Source organism: Fukomys damarensis, unplaced genomic scaffold, assembly GCF_012274545.1.
Source record: "Fukomys damarensis isolate Sample0158 unplaced genomic scaffold, DMR_v1.0_HiC HiC_scaffold_17, whole genome shotgun sequence".
Lineage (NCBI taxonomy): Eukaryota > Metazoa > Chordata > Mammalia > Rodentia > Bathyergidae > Fukomys > Fukomys damarensis.
The window spans coordinates 58,051,658-58,070,323 of NW_022900929.1; the positions used below are offsets into that span (position 1 = coordinate 58,051,658).

The following is an 18,666-nucleotide window of genomic DNA, read 5'->3' on the forward strand; positions in this document are numbered from 1 at the left end:
GGTGAGCGCCGCGTCAAGCTGCCTGCGGGCTGCGCGCCCGGACCAGCGGGCATCAAGAAGCCAAAGGCCATGAGGAAGTTGAGCTTTGCCGATGAGGTGACCACATCCCCTGTCCTGGGCCTGAAGATCAAGGAGGAGGAGCCCGGAGCGCCGTCCGGAGGCCTGGGGGGCAGCCGCACACCGCTGGGGGAGTTCATCTGCCAGCTGTGCAAGGAGCAGTACGCGGACCCCTTTGCTCTCGCCCAGCACCGCTGCTCTCGCATCGTGCGCGTCGAGTACCGCTGCCCCGAGTGTGACAAGGTCTTCAGCTGCCCAGCAAATCTCGCCTCTCATCGCCGCTGGCACAAGCCACGGCCCCAAGCCGCAAGCACAGTCTCCTCCGCCGACGGGAAGCCTCCTCCGTCGTCTTCGTCCTCCCCGGACTCTGGCTCCATCGCGTCTTTCCTGGCCGAGGGGAAGGAGAATAGCCGGGCAGAGCGGACTGTGGATCAGCACCCTCAGGCGAAGGACAGCTCCAGAGAGGATCAGCACCAGGACAGCGGCCTGCGCCAAGTCTTCCCGGTGCTCCCGCGCCTAGAGCCGCCGCTGCCACAGGCTCCCCGCACCGACGGAGTGTTGGGGCTCCAGGGGCCTGGGCCAGGCAGTACCACTGGGGGCGGAGGATCCGAAATCTTCGTGTGCCCGTACTGCCACAAAAAGTTCCGTCGCCAAGCTTACCTGCGCAAACACCTGGGCACTCACGAGGCGGGCTCCGCTCGCGCGCTGGCTCCTGGCTTTGGCTCTGACCGCAGGGCCCCACTCGCCTTCGCCTGCCCCTTGTGTGGGGCCCACTTCCCGTCCGCAGATGTCAGAGAGAAGCACCGTCTGTGGCACGCTGTCCGCGAGGAGCTGCTCCTGCCTGCTCTAGCTGGGGCTTCTCCCGAAGCGCCGGGACCCGGAGGGGCCTCTGACGGAAGTGCGCAGCAAATTTTCTCCTGCAAACACTGCCCGTCTACTTTTTTTAGTTCCCCGGGACTGACCCGGCACATCAATAAGTGCCACCCCTCAGAAAGTCGCCAAGTATTGCTACTGCAGATGCCATTTCGGCCTGGCTGCTGAGGTCGGACAAACCAGGCTGGCCTGGTAGAAAACGGATCATAGGAACTTCTGTGGGGCTTTCTTCAACTTGCAAGTTTTACTCTGTCCTTCCCATGTTTTTCCTCTTAAGACTCTCCCAGTGGTGAGTGTCCCACCAGGGGAGAGCAGGTATGTATATGGCATAAACATTCATGGTCAAAGACTGTCAGCCTTTCACTTTCCCCACTAAAATAGGATTTCCCCCCTCAATACTCTGGAGACCCTAACAAATCCTATATGATTTGTAATTCCTATGGAAAGACACAGTGAATGCGTGCATGTCTCATTGTCTACAAAAGGTTCTTCCTACAAAAAGTGGTAGTCACATTTTTTTTTCTCTTGCCATCACAGGCGGCTGTGTAGTTTCTGTCTCAATAGGGTCAGATATCTTGCATTGTATATTCTGTGAATTAAAAGTTATGTGGTTGGTGCCAAACTCACAGGGGAGAGACGACTCAATTCCGATATCCACGGGCAGGAAATTTTAAGAGAGTGTTTGTTGCTCTTGAAGATATGAGAACTTCCCCCCAAACCTTTTCTTAATTACACGTTCTAGTCCATTCTTCCATTAGTTTTTGGAGGCAGGGAGGGTGCTATTTTATTGGAAGGAGACACCCTCCAAATTCTTACCTTTAGCTATGTTGTGTGCAGTATTCAGGAAGACCTATCTTAAATGTTTACATAGCTTTTGGAAATACTGAACTTGTTTCCCGAAGTTTTTTTAAAGTTTCACCCACATCATTTAATGCTTCTGTTGTAAATCTCAGTGTGTTATGTATAAGACTGTGTTCAGCTTTTCAAGATGTTAATACCTGTAATACACCATGGATGAATGGCAATTCACTCAATATTCAGTATTTTCTTTCCAGCAGCAACTTTTGAATTTTGTAAACTGTATTCAGTGTACTCTGTACCCATATCCTAATACCCAGTTTGGGGCACTGGCTGAACACTGCTTGACAGCTCAGCTCTGTAAGATGCTTATCACCAAATAAATGTACATAGAGTGCTTTTTGTTCTGTATTTGTCTTAAGAATCGGATGAACACGGCCTATTTTCAAAGCCACATTTCTTATCTCCCCAATGCCAGTGATTCTAATACCTCTTAGAATCTTAGGACCCATTTATAATACAAAGGAGATATATTTTGCAAATCAATGTAATGGTGCAGAAATGCAACAGGAAATTTTCCTTTGAAGTATAGTGGCAAAAGGCAAGATATATTCTTTAAATCTAGAAGGATACTACCCCCCTCCAAAGATGATAGAAATATATTTCAAATGTTTTCTGTAAGAGCTGCTGGTGTTATTTGAAGATGACAAACATTGTAATGGTATTTATTTCAACATTTCAAGTTGGTATTTTCAGCTTTTTGTGTATCATTGATTCATTAGATGTTTATTTAAAACAAAGTGAAAGCAACTTAGAAACATGTAAGTAGTTAATTTCATTTTCCTTTTTAAATTATTCCACCTTAATGGTGGGAAATTGCCTATAATGTTTAATTTTGCTTCTGTTTAGTGTTGCTTCTTTATCCATTTGCTAATAGGAACTTTAGTTTTAATTACAAGAAAAAAATTAAGTACACAGGAACTCCGAAACCTTGTAGAAAAATTTGGGAGTTTTATTTCTAAAATTATAAAACAAAGTGAAATTTAAGAAATCAGAGAAATATATGGCTGAGATAAACTGATGCTTTAATGCAGTGCTCTGTGTGAAGTGTTTGGCCAGCACTGGAGAGGGTGTAAAATTTCTTGTTTTTAAAGCTGTGGTAGGATCTTTGAGGAGTAGGTTGGAGTGTATCCTGAAAAGGGAATTTAAATTATTTTTTCAAAATTACCTAAGATAACCTAAGTCTATACTTCATAGGTCACCAATAGTCCTAATAGCTCTGCCTATTAAGTCTGAAAATTATAAAATATAGAAGAAAATAATGGACAGGAAGTGATAGTAAGAATATTTTTATTGTTTTATTAAATACCACGTCATCTTTTTTATCCTCCCATTGTTGCAAATTTGTAGGCACTACATGAGTGATGATACATAATTTTATATTCTATGGTTTGCCGGTGTGATGTATTTACACATGCAGTTGGTACTGATGTCATGCTACACTTCCTTAGGAGATGCCCAATTTAAAAAAATGTGAGTAGCTTATCTATTAGAGGAAAATGCTTCCAGAGGGTGGAATGTATACCAACTTGCACCTGCAAGTTCAGTATGAACAATATTAGATTTAACTTAGACTCCTCGCTCCTGTTACCTTTTCTTTTTAAATAATACACATAATTTGAGCAACATATTTAGATCAGAAAAGTTTTTTTCTCCTTCCCACCACCTTATTTTTGGTACTTAAGAAAGAATACAGATATACAGCATCTATCAGCCAATATTAACGGGCCACAATCTCAAAACAAATAATATTTAACAGTGATACCATTTAACAAACAAAACATTAGAAAATTACTTGGAAGCTAAACAAATCAAGGTTCAGCAGTGATTTTTCTAATTATTTGATATGCATGGCATCATCTATATATTCAAGAAATGAGAAACTCTCAAGAAGAAAAAGGAAATATTAAAATTATTTCAGTTGGAATTTAAGATGCTAAATGACCATTTAATTTTGAGTGTTTTATTTTTGTGACATAATCTGTACATATCCCATTTATTAACAGATCTGTAACTTTAACTTTACTAATGCGTAAGTTTAATTTTACATTTGTAAAAAATTATATATTTATTGAACCATAAAGCTGTCGGGGTACAATAAATAAGATGAGACTATCTGTCCAAATGTATTTTGGCTCAACGTTAATCATGAAATTAAAGGTAAAATTATGTAAGATGTGAGTATCTAGGAAGGTAAAGAACATAGAATAAAACTCCACCCCCTCAAAAAATGGCAGTTTGAAGTGTACGGGGAACAATGAACTGAATAAATAGCCCAAATCTAAAATATTAAGTTACAAATTATTTAAGTCCAGTGTTTTCTCAAATAAATGTACAGGAAGGAACATGCATGGCATGGCAGATATGAAGGCCTGAAGGGGTTAACACTATGTTCGTGCTAAGGTGGCTACTGCTGATCACACTGTTGGGCTGCTTGTCTCCTTAGGATTTATTGGCTGAGCCAGAGGAACGACGCAGCTTCATGGACATGCGGCTTTTGCTAGTTCGAGGAGACATTGGAGAGGCCAGGTCAGCCCCATCTACCTGTGTTGCTGTGAGAGCTTCACTGGGTAGAATCTCTGGGTAGAAGCCTGTAGGAAACAGCAAGAACATTAACACTGTCATCCAGCCTCTCATGCCGTGAGAAAACAACCTGTCTGCTACTAATTTGGAGTAAGAATCCCAAGCCTAAGTGAAGTCTTTTGAGAAAAAGAAAACCCCATATGCTTTAGTCACAGCAGCCTACTAACATATTTAAAGCCCAGTTATCTGGTGGGTCACATCATCTTGTTAGCAAGAAAGCACCAGTCATCATCTCCAGAGCCAGAACCCTGGAAAAAACAATGGGAAGCAGTCTTGGGCTAGAAAGAACAGGGCTCCAAAGCACTTCTGGCATGCAGGAAAGGACACAAGAAGCAGGAGAGAAAAACCAATTTCTGTCTCTAGGGTTCAGGTATAACCAAAAAAGGGCCTTCATTACACTTCCAAACACTTCCAAACAAGTTTCAAAGAACTACTTATGAGACCATCATACAGCCAAGATATTTAGATTTTAAAAGATGAAGTGACCTCAGTAATATGTTGAAAAGAGATAAGAAATGCTTGCTTTTACTTTCATTAAATTTTGCAGTTACACTGTAGATAACCAGTAAAATTAGTAGATATAGAATTTTAATGCAAGCAGTGTGGTGGTGCACACCTGAAATCCCAGCACGCAGGAAGATGTGGCAGGAGGAATGCCACAAACAAGCAAGCCTGAGCCACATACTGAGTTCAAGGCCAGGCTGAACTACGAAATATTTAAAGCAAGCAAAACAAATTCCAATAGAAAAAGTCTTTGTCCTCACAGAGCACTTCTGGTCTCTATTTTATGGATTATGACTCTACAATATACAGCAACAATAAAGAACCTTGCACATAGTAGGCTGTATGAGTAAATGAGTAAGACATTAAGAAAAACCCTTCAGAAAATAACCGCTATGAATTAAACAAGGAAATTTGAATTGTTTCTACATATTTCAAGGTACTTTAATCCATACGTTTTCTGGGTTTAAGTATATGAAAAAAAAATTGGGGTGGGGAGGTTTTTTTTTTTTTGAGACAAAGTCTTGCTATGTAGTTCAGGCTGGCCGTGAACTCACTGTATAGCCCAGGCTGGCCGTGAACTCTTGGTGATCCTTCTGCCTCAGCCTCCCAACTGCTGGGATTATAGGCGTGCACCTCCACACCTGGCTGTGAAAAATTAAACAAAAACAAACAAAAAAAAAACCCCACACAAATTGGAGGCTTAAACTTACATTTCTTATTTTAAAGAGAGACTTTTGGCATATTTGTTAGCTTGTGCAGTACCTCACTGACACTTCAAACTTGGAAAAAATTTTGCTAGCACTTTTATATAATGAAACAATTGTGCTTAAATTGAAGTTATTAATATTTCTAACTAAAATGCTCAATAGGGAGCATAGAACTTATGGAATATCTAATTAAGAATGTATCTTTTCAGAATACTCATTGTTTGAGGTCTAATGTTATAATTAAAAACAAATATATATATTTCCAAACATGCTCTGTCATTTATAACTCATATTAACTGCCTTCCTCAAAGTAACTTTTCTAACATTTTTTTCTAATTGAAATGAGGCTGGCCTTCTAAATAAAAGGAAAAAATAATAATTTTGTTCAGTTTTACTCTTCCTGAAGATCTGAACTGGTACATACTGAAAAATTTTTAGAACATTATAAACCCATGGTCCATTTAGGGAAGTCCTGCAGATGGACGGCAAAAGGAAGGTGAGGGGCAGTAGCTCATGCTTTTCTGATAATGCATACTATTCCCGGCCATCAGGAGGGGCCTTCCCAGGGCTGTTTACCTTGAGACGGCCAATGGTTTCTAGTGGAGGTTTTGGGAGGAAGAGAACTATCACTGCATTTCTTTCTGTGTTGTGAATGAAGAAATGGAGTAGCGAGCAGAAGTGAGAAAAGAGAAGATAGATAACAGATATAAGAGACACAGTGCAGAATTTTACAGGTATTAACTGAGGAGCAGAGAAAAGAATGAACAGGTTTTTATTATGAAATATAATTGAGCATGCAATGAGTTAGGGTGATGATGTTTCACAACTCAACAGTTTGTACTGTTATTATTTAAATGTTATACTTACCAACTAACAAAACAAGTTCAAATAGGAAAAAAGAAAAGAAGAACAAACGTCTATGAGAGATTCTATAAACATGTACTTTTTAAAATATTCACTGTATTGGCAGCATTCAGAAAAATTCTGGAGAGGTACTGTCTACCATGGTAGCTATAGTCACATTAAATTTACCTTAAATGTAATTAAAACTAAATAAAGATTCAGTTCCCCAGTACCAAACACTAGCCACATTTCAAAAGTTCAAAAGCCACATGTGGCTTGTGGACAAAGAAGATATATAACAATTCCACTATCAAAAATGTTTACTAGACAAACTGCTTTAGAATATGCCAAACCCAAAAATGTTTTCCTCTCAATTCTTCACTAAAAGTCCTCTAAGAAAATCGAATTAATAGATATTTCTCCTATTTTCCATCTAAAATTTTTCTTCTTAACTATACCTACTCCTAAAATCCTTTCTCTCAGTAACTTTTAACAGTAATAGTAAATTGGGCCAGGGATGCAGCTCAGTGGTGCTGCGCCTGCCTGGCAAGTGCAAGGTCCTGAGTTCAATCTTCAGTACTGGAGAGGTGGGGGTGGAAAAAGAAAAACAGTAAGTACAGTTTATCTTTCTGATGCCTGGGTGCATATCCTCGCTTTATCGCTTTAAAAAGAACCAGCAACTCCTCCATGACTCTCTTGTTGCCTTCAAATCAATGAAATCCCCTTCAGCCAATTAAGGCTTTTTAGTGTGTGTTGGTGCATAGGTAGGAGTACTTATGTTTTAGCAGATTCTATTTATGGTTATATACTCAAAATACCCAAACTCTATAAATAATATATAGGTAGACCTCAGTTTTAGATGTGAAGAATAGAAATATCTACATTTCATTTCATATGCTCTTCTGCCTAGCTACTGATTTATACTACAGAGTCAATGCTGATTCATTTAATTACTTTTATTAATTTATCCTTAAGAATAAGTTTAAGGCTGGGGATTTAGCTCAGTGGCTCCACTGCCTGCCTTGCAAGCACAAGGACCCGAGTTCGATCCCCAGTACCAAAAAAAAAGAATAAGTTTAAAAAGTATCTACAGTTCCTATATTTGTGCCTATCAGTTACAAACATTCTTAGAGGGCTCACACAGGCTGTGACTATAATGTGACAGTATAATAAACTGATTCATATGTTGTATACTGGTCACAGTATGTAGTTACAAATAACAAGTTTAGGGACCTATACATACATTATAAAAAGAAACTCAACGAACCAGGCATAGTGCACACCTGTAATCCCAACACTCGGGAAGCTGAGGCAGGAGGATCGCTGTGAGTTTGAAACCAGCCTGGGCTACATAGTGAGTTCCAGGTCAGTTTCAACTACACAGTGAGACCCTGTCTCAAACAAACAAACAAACAAACAAACAAACAAACAAGAAACTCAATGGACTGTTTGTACTGCTTCATGACAAGCAGGACTAGTTCAAGACTACTAAACTTACTGGGTGGAGTCTTTAAAATATTGTAACTTTGAAGGCAACTTTACGATACTGAACTAAGAATGTGAATTTGTTAGAAAATAAGCATGAACTAGATAGCTGTAAATTATATGCCAACTGTCACTTTATTAGCTCTTTGCTACTGGGCAAACTAACTTGAGACATCTTCTTATTTGTAAAATAGAGACAGTTATTTTTCAAAGTTGTGGGAATTAATGACACATGCAAAGATCTTGGCATGTGGTAGATACACATAAGTGTGGATACTGTATATAGTGAAGTTATTAAAGAGAAAAAGTTAAGAGAATTTGAATAAGAATAGATACAGATAAGAAAGAAAGAAACTAAAACTATTTCTGAAGAAATAGATCACCTATGAAATATTATTCAAATGTGGAGAGCACAATATACCCTTGAGTTTAGTTTTGGGAAAATAAAAAGTCAATTCTCTCATCTTGGTAGTCCTATAAAATCTAACCTTATATTAAAGGTCAGATTACTCAAATAGCCTTATTGCTTTAATATTGTTAAAGGAGTTGACAAGTGATAAAGATTAGTATGGGTAGAGCAACTCATGTCATAAAGAAAATAACAACATAGGAGTTAAAATGAGGGCTGGGGATTTAGCTCAGTGGTTCCAGCGCCTGCCTCACAAGAGCAAGGACCTGAGTTTGATCCCTGATACCAAAAAACAAAAACAAAACAACACAAAACCAAAAAACCACTAAAATTAAACAGCATAGAAATACAAGTAAACAAGTGGTTTCATTTTAAGATATTGAAAACTATTGTTATCACATTTAGAACAAATCAAATTATGATTGTTATATTTTATTTCTTTACAAATGAGAAAACTCGGCGTAGGACGGATTAATTTGAGTTCATGTGGATAACAAATGGTAGGACTATGATTTAAATCCAGATAAGTCTGATTTCAAAAATCCAGATATCTTCCCTGACAACTTTAAAGCTATTAAAAAAATATCTTTCAGTGGGTAGGAAAGGTAGAACTTTCAAAATAAAAATCTCTAATGTCTTTTAATTATAAATATAACAGGCTCTTTCCTTTCCATCAACATATTTAGGTTAAATGGTATCTATCTATCTATCTATCCATCCATCCATCCATCCATCCATCCAGCCCAGGGAATGAACTCAGTACCTTGCACTTCTGAGGCGGGCAGCCGCACCACTGAGCTAAATCCCTGGCCCCTAAATGGGTAATTTTAATAGTTAAGACCAAGCAATCTGAAGTTAAGAAAGGTCTAGGCTACAATACTGGCTTTACAAAGTACCACACGATCCTGGGTAAATTTTCTTAAAAAACAATTTAATAGAATTTCTATGAAGATTAAACGAGAGGCATATATAGTACTTAGCACAGTGCCTACCACTCAGTAACTGCTCAATTATTACTTTATTATTTTATAACAAAAATTTCATATCTGAATGAATGCTTTCTGTGGAAACTGAACCTAGTAATTATTGTCACAGAAGATTAATAAATGCTATTTATGATCAGTACTATTTGCCTCTTGGTCAATAACATGTAAGCCAAATTTCTAAAGTCAAAGCAGTAAACAGAATACATTTAGTTACCTCTCCAAGCTAAAATAGTGTTCAGTAAGAATCAACTTTCAATGCATTTAAATGCATTTATAGCCTACATCATATATTAAAGGAAACTGATTTTCCTATTAGCATTTACAAATAATACAGGATATTTATAAAATAATTATCTTCTGAAAAGCTAAAATATTTTCTTTCAGATCATCTCATAGCCTGGGAAGGAGAGGAATGTTTAGAATAATTTTTAAAGCAGGACACTGAGCTTAAAAAAGTTACCTAAAGCAATGGCAAAAATGGGATGATCCATCCTATTCAAAGATTCAGAAAGACAGATCTGATGATAAATATACTATTTATATGGCAATGCAAATTTTGCAAAACAACAGAAAGACTGAGGTTAAAATGAAGGTAGATTAGATGCCATCCTATGTATTCACAGTCACTCTATCTCTGGTTTTGACAGCATATAAACTATTTTGAGTCATTAATTTAAAAATGTTTTCTTCAAAAGGGCTAAAGGTGTCGGGAAAGTGGGAAGGGTAGGGGAGAGGAAATAAGGGACAAGAAAAAATATGAGAAAAGGAAAAAATGGAAACAAAGTCTTTGTAAATAGGGGCAGGTGGAGGGGGGTGAAAGGAGGGCAGGGGTATGGGGAAAAAATGAGAACCAAGATGTGTCAGGTAAAGGTACAAGATCCCAATGATGAATGTTAACTGTACTGTATACTTAAAAAGTACCAATAAATTCAATAAGATAAAAAAAAACCCAGAAAACGTTTTATTCCTATTTCTTTTCTTTTTTTCCCCCTTTCCTTTCCTGTAGTTTCCAGGGCCTTTGTAATGAACATCTCCCCAGTCCTTTTGTCCAGTTTTAAATTTTGAGACAGGGCCTTGCTAAATTGTTAGGTAGCCTTGTGATTCTTCTGCCTCAGCCATAACATTTCTTTAAATAGAAACTTAACATTTTCTAAAGGTAACCATAGAAAGTGCTGTGTGTGTACAGATATATGTATATGACTGTACATATTCATGCTTGTGCATGTGTATATATAAAGAGAAAGAAAAGGGAGACAAGGAAGGGGAAGACTCCAACAGTAAACCCTTTAACTGGTAAAGAACTAAAATCTCTAAGTCTGTTGAAAAACAACCCACAAAAAAGTACCTCTTGGTATTAGAAATAATTCTGGATGTACTACATAAAAGAATTTCAAAAATATTTTTGGCTGCTATATTGAAAATCATGTAATACTAAAAAATTGTGTTGTACTAGTGTTTTTGATGCTGAAATTGAGAGTGACAAACCACTCATATTTATTGTATACTTTCTGTAAAACAGAATCCAATTTGTTGGCATTCTAGAATTTTATTACAAAGAAAGATGCTGAAAGACTATGTAACATTTGGGAAAGAGTTAAACATTTCTGAACTATTGTTATCTGGCCAGGAAGAGGAGTGATTTCACTTTATGGTTAGAAGAGGTGTTACAAATACACAAAAAGTTTAAGAAAACAGTCACTATGAAACATTGGATATTTTCTGCATTCATGCCTAATAAAGATAAAGGTTTTTTCCCCTGTAGTTTTTTAAACATAAAGGACAAGAAAAACCTAATAGTATTTTAATGTAGTTATGGATGATCAACAAAGTGTGACATCACAATATTTCCCTCAATGACCTTAGGGATAAAAATAATTTCCCTTAAGTATCGTCTACTGCCACAGACAGTACATTTGAGAGAATACAGTTATGAAATTTATGAATTAATTATTATACACCAAAATATTTCACATTTAAATAACACTGAAAGTTGTATTAAAAAATCTTTTTGGATTTAAATGCTATCACAGTTGGTATATTAGTGTTAACCAGGAAGTAAGTTTTAGATCATTTTGAACCAGATTAAGTAAAAAAATTTAGAAAATAGTTTATTTATATTTTTTTGCTCTGGATTGACGCCAGGGCTTTGAACATGCTAAACATGCACTTTACCATTGAACTATATCTCAAGCCTCCCCAAATAGTCTTTTTCTATACTATTGCACTGAATGGAAGTATATAAGGATGGTTAGAAAGATTGTAATTATCATGCTGGCATTTCTTTATAATTTAATTTCAAATTACTACACCAGAATCAATTAGTATCATTTTATGCACATAGAATACAAATAAGATATCTAAAGTTGATTCTCAATTGTAAGTATGAGTTCATTTCCTCAATATGGCAAACAAAATTTATCATATGTTTAAAAAACCCAATAAACACACTATCACAACATTTTTACAAACTAGAAGTCAGGTCTAAATTGCTATTGTATGGCTTATTTTATGTCTTCTTCTCCTTCAGACTTAAAACTTTACAGAACATTCTGTATGTATGGGTTACAATATGCCAAGAAAGGCAAGATTCGAAATAAATGGAAGAAAAAAGCTATTCATTTTTATTTTATTGTGTTGAACTGAGAGCCACTCTGGTAAAAATTGTTTGTTGTAACTATTAAAGTCTTAAAAAAAAAAATGTATTCAGTTAATACTGCTGCAATTAGTTATGGGCAAAAATACTCTAGAGTACATGTCTCTAATAGATCTAAAGGCAAAAACAATTTTTAAAAACTGGAAAAAAATAATAGCACAGTATTAGCTTTATGTTCAAATTCATATAGATATTATATATTATAATATATTGTATATAATATATAAATAATATAATATATTTTTATTATATATATTTTTTTGGGGGGGGTACCGGGGATAGAACTCAGGTCCTTGTACTTACAGGGAAGGCCGCGGAACCACTGAGCTAAATCCCAGCCCCAAATTCATATTTTTATTACTATTTAAAAGTCTTAAATAAGACCATTAATAATACTTAATAGAACTAGTAATAAGGATGTAAGTCTTGTTTTAAACAGTGTGTAGAATAATCAGTAAGAATGCTAATACATTAAAAATGAAGCCAACAGAGCCTTGATTTGGCTGCTGTAGCAACCTTTACTGTTTCAGAATGTGAAAATGTAAAAAGAATGTTTAGATGACAAATATCACAGGCTCCAGCTGGTAAACAATCACAACATTAAAATTGAATAACCTTTATAAATCTGGGGGAAAAGTTAGTTTAAATGTCCAAAAACATTGATGTACTTTTCAATTGTGAAATTTATGACTTGATCAGTATTAATCATTTATTTTAATATGGTCTGATATTTTATCAGAAATTATCTGTTAAGCAATGACACTGCCAAGTGTACTTAGTCTCATTTTGCTATTCATAATTGTACTTTCAATATCTTTCACCTTCTTTAATGCCAAACTGATTTTTAGATGGTGTCCATCCTTTAAAGCAAATCTCACATTTTACCTCACTTTCAAAAGATTCAACCTAGTCTGATGTGATTTTTCTCTTTGCTAGGTTTTTTTTGTATTAATTGAAAGGATCTAAGTTTTTTGGTAAAACTATTTTTTAATGGCAAATTAATGACAGGAATAGAAGCTTTAATTTTATTAACTAAACCTCAATTGAGAATTACAGTCATTTCTTTTCCAAACAGATTAGGTTAAAAAAAAGTGCTGTGCCTTTTAAACTTATTTAACATAAAGAAAACTTATTTAATATAAAGAGAATTTGAAGGTTTATTATGAGTAACTTTAGACTATGCTCTTTTTTTTCTGCTTCTCTTTGAACACCATGTAATAGTCATCTTTGTATTTCAGATGCCCAGTATAGTGCAAGGTGCACAGAGAATAGCCATTTAGTGAGTTAAGATATTCAATAACAATGCAACACATTACAAAATACAAAGACACACTTCAGTTCAATAGTACTATTCTTTCATGCTGAGAAACAAACAAACAATAAAGGGTCAATATAACAAGGTGTAACTAGTTTCAGCCAAGGGGTTCTAATATTAGTTATTTAATACCCAAACCATGTTAGTGTTTCATGCAGACCTGGGTTAGTACCATTCTAAAAAAATTTTAGTGACAATTTCTGAAATGTTTAGTATGAACCAGGGCAGTGTTAAATTTGCTTACTGCCTGAGTTATAAGCTTAGAGCTTGCTAATTTTGAAAAAAGGAAATGGAACAACAGAGGGGTGTTTTGGTTGACACTTTGTCTTACCTTCAGATAAACAGAACTGATATTTAATGATCTAAAGAGGGAAAATAAATGAAACAATCATAAGGAGTGCAAGATATTACAGAATAGGAAGGCCATGAGTCATTTATTTTCTTAATGATTTCTTCAAAATTAGTTAATTGTATTAATGCAGTACCCTCTTAATCTTTAAATATTATAACAATGTACTATATTACTTTTAAATGTAGACCAGTTTAGTTTTTTTGAGAGAAAGAGAGAGAGAGAGAGAGAGAGAGAGAGAGAGAGAGAAATGAGATTGAATATTTTTGGCCATAAAATTTGATCTTCTAAAGTTGAGAGTGCATGCTCAACTTGAGTTTTTCAAATACTTCAGTAACAATCCCATGAGACATAGGGTTATTATTAGTTCAGATAAAATGTGGCACATTTATTTTTATGAAGGTTGTTGTCTTTTTAAGGAACTATGTTTAGGTAAAAGAAAATATAAATCAAATTTACAGGCCAAATTCAAACAGTATTTATTTTAGCAATCAGAATTTTATTCAAGCAAGTTTTTAGAACAAAAGGGTACTGCATTTCAAGTTCCAGTCACAAATAACTAATACTTTTTTTTTTTTTTTTTTTTAATCTTACCGGCATCAGATGGTAAATGATGGTAGGAAGCTGGACAAAAAACCTGTGCTGCAAAATCTTCAAATGTTGTTGGTTCTAAATGGTGCTGGACAATTGTTTGCAGGTAACGTGCTCTCTCCTCATAGCTGATTGTCTTCTGTTAAGGATGAACTTAAATGTAGCTTACACAGAAAAGGAAGAGACTAGCAAAAAGGACTACTTTAGTTGCTAGAACATTACTTCTTAATAAATTTTTCACTAATCATTCTTATATATGATTAAAAGTATACCTATTCAAAGCTAAAAATACTTAATATGTTTACTCATGATACCACTCACTATAAATTTCAGCTTAACAGGGAGATCTTTATTAGAAAATAATTAGAATACTAAACTTTTGAACAAGCAGTTTACTTGAGAAAGGATTCAACAGCTTTCAGGTCAGCCTAGGCTCCTCTTGTTAATCAGCCAGATTTACTCTTAAAGCCACACAATAAATATTATGAGGCTGCTTAAAATACTATGTCCAAAATTCTGTATTTTTCATTTGTAAAGACTTATTGTGCAAAATTCCTGCATATCTTCTTCATTTTCTAAAAATCCCTGCATTTTCTCAACAATTGCTCTCATTTTGAATGGAAGACCACTGTTGCTATAATCCTCGAATAACTCCATGTGGTTAAGATAAATACAGAGCTGAATCTGTATGTCAGGAAAAAATACCCAGTCAATTATAACACTGAAACAAGCAGGAATATTTGCAAAGAGTCCACAGGACTCCTAAATACTGCCTAACAAAGCACCTACAGGGCACTGACACTGACAGAAAAATACTGTACTTCCTTTTCACCACATTTTCTTCTCTGATATTATTGACAAGCAACCAGTACCTTGAAGTGTTGTTGCTTTTGAACAACCCACTCCAGGCTTCCTGTTTCAGCAGGTCTGATTGTGCTGTTAGCACAGAGAGGGCGAGAAAGAGAGAGAATATTTCTGTTGTTCAAGAAAGCAACTATGGAAATGGCTGTCAAAATGTAGAGCAGCAGGCAGCAACATACAATTATCAGGAAAAACTCACATGCTGACTTCATGTCATATAGTTCCTGAACTGAGAAATCAGTTAACCTTTCTTCTACAACTTTTAAAAGTTTTCCTGCTGTACTCAGTGTGCTATGTTGACATTTAAATAAGGATAATAAAAAATGTACACAAAGATTTAAATAAGGATAATAAAAAAGTCTATTGGTTCTTCGTCATTGATTTTTTCCAAAACTCATTTTAACATTTCCTCCTCAAAGTATCTTACCTTTAAAATTGCCATTTATTATAACTGTATATTTAGAGAAATTGTACACTAAATCTATATAACTCAGACTAAGAAAAATAATTTGAGAGGAAAACAATTTAAACTGTTAATTTAACTGGAGTTATGGTAGGCAGCTACATTTATAAAAGTTAGTTGATTAGGAAGGAAAAGTCTAAGAGTTAAAGGTAAGACTATAGCATATTCATTATGAATTTGCCTTTGATTTGATATCTTTTGCCCTTTAAATGGTTTGTGTACTCTTCTTGTATTACAATTTATTTTATTTTATGCATCAAATATCGAATAACTTGAATTCCAATTCCTTACAATCCATTATTTTCAATTCTGTACAGTGGGGTTAAACTTCAAAAGAATTTTACTTCTGAAATGGGTAGCAACAGCACAAGATGTTATATTAAAATGATTGGTGGTAAGGATTTTATAGAAGGATAACATAGTCATTTTTGAGTGCAATTTAACATAGGAAAGTAATATAGCACTCTTTTAAAGAAGGTATATGGTTATAAATGGAAGAGGATGAAACTGATGGTTCAATCTAAATAATACCACATATCTCACAACTTGTTGGAAAGTACTTTTTTCATTGGGGGAGATTCACAGCTGCCGAATTTTCTGCAGTTAATAGAGTCCTTTGATTCACAGCAGTGCCCCTTGTACAAAAAATACTGGCCTTTGTGTATTACCAGAAACTAATTTTCTATTTGGCTGAAAAGGGAAAAATGGGGTTATTGCTTCTCCCTCCTACAGAGCTTTTCATTATGCCTGATGCACTCAACTTCTAAGCTCTTCTGAGGAAAAAAAAAATAACTGAAGAGGCAAGAGGTAGAAAAATGAGCTTGTTAGCACATTAGAAGTGAAGTATCTTGGTGGGCCCTAGAAATTCCCAGTGGTGTGTTAACTTATCACTCTATGCATGCTGGCACTGATAGTCTCCCAATTGATCACTCTCTTTTCGCACCAAAGGTGCTGCCAGGAAGCAAAGGCTGAAGGCCCACAGGAGAATAGTCTGCTATCAAAACAAGCTGTTTTTAAAAGTCTGCTTGAATGGGTAAAACGCTTCATGAAAAGTAGGGTGGAGACACCTACCTGCTTTGAAAATGCTCTACTTTCAGAGGGACTATAAATGAAATATTTTACTTTATCTTATTATATTTAGAGTTTACACAAAAAATTAGGCAGAAAAGAAATGTTATTATTTAAAAGGAGGACATTTACAATATAGTAAATTTATCAATGCAGGAAAATGATTATCTAAATAAAATACATTTTTAGGAGTAACTTTACTTTGTTGTATAAAAGGTTTATAAAAGAAACCCTAATATACAGCTGAACAAAACTAAAATTATCCAGATACAGCATTTTAAAATATAAAAACATAAGGTATTTATAAAATTACAATAAATCTCATTAGTGAAATATTTCTTAAAATGATTTTTAAAAAGTTCAAGTCTAAGTGGCAGAGAAATGGGAAACAACCATTAACAGTTGATTTTTAAATGAAAAACTAGCCCTCATCACAGGCTAACACCAAAAGTTTCTTGGGGATTAACTTCAGAAACAGTTAGCTTGGTAAATAATAAGTCTAAGGTAATTCACCTTTGATAAGCTATGTGTTCTTCATAATTTTCTAAGCTTGATGTAGTCAAAGAAAAACAAAATAACCCAATGCATGGTATATGTATTTTTTTTTTATTTCATAAAACATACTAAGGAGATATAACAAACTCTTAGTACTTAAACCATAGCCCTAGGTCACAACAAAGTACTTCTATGATTGTAATAATTATAAACTTTCAAACAGCTGTTAGCATCTGCAAGTAACTAGAATCTAAAGTAGTTAATGCCCATATGTCCTTATAATAGGTTAGACGCTTACTTTTTTACTAAGAAGGCAGCTCTCTAGGAAGTTAATAGTACCTATAAATTGAGTGTAATACACAAACTTGATGGCTGGCAACGTGAGGACAACTCAGGATATATTCCTGTTGTGAGTGTTGCCAATAGTGTGAAACTTAAAAAAACTGGAATAGTTGGATGATAAAAAGAATGTAAACTAGCAAAATATTCAAAGCAAAAATTTAAAATACATATTTAAGTTGAATTGAGATGGTTTCTGTTATAAATTTAAAACTCAAGCTAAAATTAGCTATAAAAACATTTGATAAGGGAGACTTTTAGCTGGTAGGAATCTTTAATACAGAACTAGCCAATCAAAGGAAATAACACACAGGTGCTGCAATCACAGCAATATAATTATCCGCTAATCCTCCTTCCTCCTTTCTGCAAAAGCAGAAAAGGAGGAATATTACTATTCTAAAAATAATGAAGGGAATAAACATTCTCTACAAGAGAAATAGCTTAAATCTAATTGTTAACATTATTATGCATATTAAATAATTTTTTAATTACAAACTTCAAGAGCAACTGTTAAGAAACTGGGGTTCCGAGTTTGATCCCTGGTACCAACCCCCACAAAACAAACAAACAAAAAAAACCTGGGGTTCAATTTCAGGCTGGTCCTGGAAAGGTAAGTATGAATTTTCTCTGCCACTGTTTATCTGTATGTTAAATGGGGATGCCACCAACTGCTCCTATTTACTTCATTGGGGTGCTAAAGAGAAAAGATATAAATACAAATACAGGGTAACCCAAACATACCCCTCCATCTGCGCTGAAAATAGTTTATTTTGATGCTTGGCTCACATCTCTATAAATAGCAGATGCTGTCTCTAGGAGGACAGTTTTCAATGTCAGATAAAGAAATATATTCACGTGCAAAAACTCTTTGATTAATATTGGCAATATTTCTAATTTGTGTTATGCTCAACAGGATATGATTTTTTCTTATGCAAATAAACTTATCTCTCATGGGGAACAGGTACCAAATATTTCACCTTTATTAACATTTAGGGAGAATAAACAAAGAGAGATTTGGTTTTAAAGAAGCAACAAACTTCATTCTCAAGACTTCTCATAATTTGGTAATTCACAACTGTTTTGATGTTAGAAACGGGAACACTTTCAGCTTTATGATCACCAATTCCACGGAACATTCCAGTAGGTTATACTCTTAGCTCAATGTGATTTATAACTAGTCTGAAATGGAATTTGTGTGTATGCTTGTGTATATATATATATATATAT

General features: G+C 35.3%; 2 protein-coding genes across 6 annotated transcripts in view; one reads left to right on the forward strand and one right to left on the reverse strand.

The window, feature by feature from the left end:
- On the forward strand, nucleotides 1-2,363 carry Insm2 (INSM transcriptional repressor 2; the record flags this gene model as incomplete). The annotated part of the gene is made up of 1 exon (XM_010633630.2): nucleotides 1-2,363. A coding segment is annotated over one exon (1,098 nt), but the record flags the coding sequence as incomplete, so codon positions are not given.
- Nucleotides 2,364-3,057: 694 nt separating this feature from the next.
- Ralgapa1 (Ral GTPase activating protein catalytic subunit alpha 1) overlaps nucleotides 3,058-18,666 on the reverse strand; it is a 170,704-nt gene continuing 155,095 nt past the window's right edge. The window contains exons 35-38 of one of the 5 annotated variants that reach the window (XM_019208870.2): nucleotides 14,217-14,341; nucleotides 13,605-13,635; nucleotides 6,450-6,452; nucleotides 4,332-4,379 (exon numbers count right to left, since the gene is read on the reverse strand). In XM_019208870.2, coding sequence (XP_019064415.1) covers nucleotides 13,628-13,635; nucleotides 14,217-14,341 — 133 coding nt within the window. In that variant the 3' untranslated portion in view covers nucleotides 4,332-4,379; nucleotides 6,450-6,452; nucleotides 13,605-13,627. Of the gene's footprint in view, nucleotides 4,380-6,158; nucleotides 6,224-6,449; nucleotides 6,453-13,604; nucleotides 13,636-14,216; nucleotides 14,342-18,666 lie in introns of all 5 variants that reach the window. The other 4 variants (XM_019208871.2, XM_033765133.1, XM_019208869.2 and 1 more) reach the window with 4 other exon arrangements.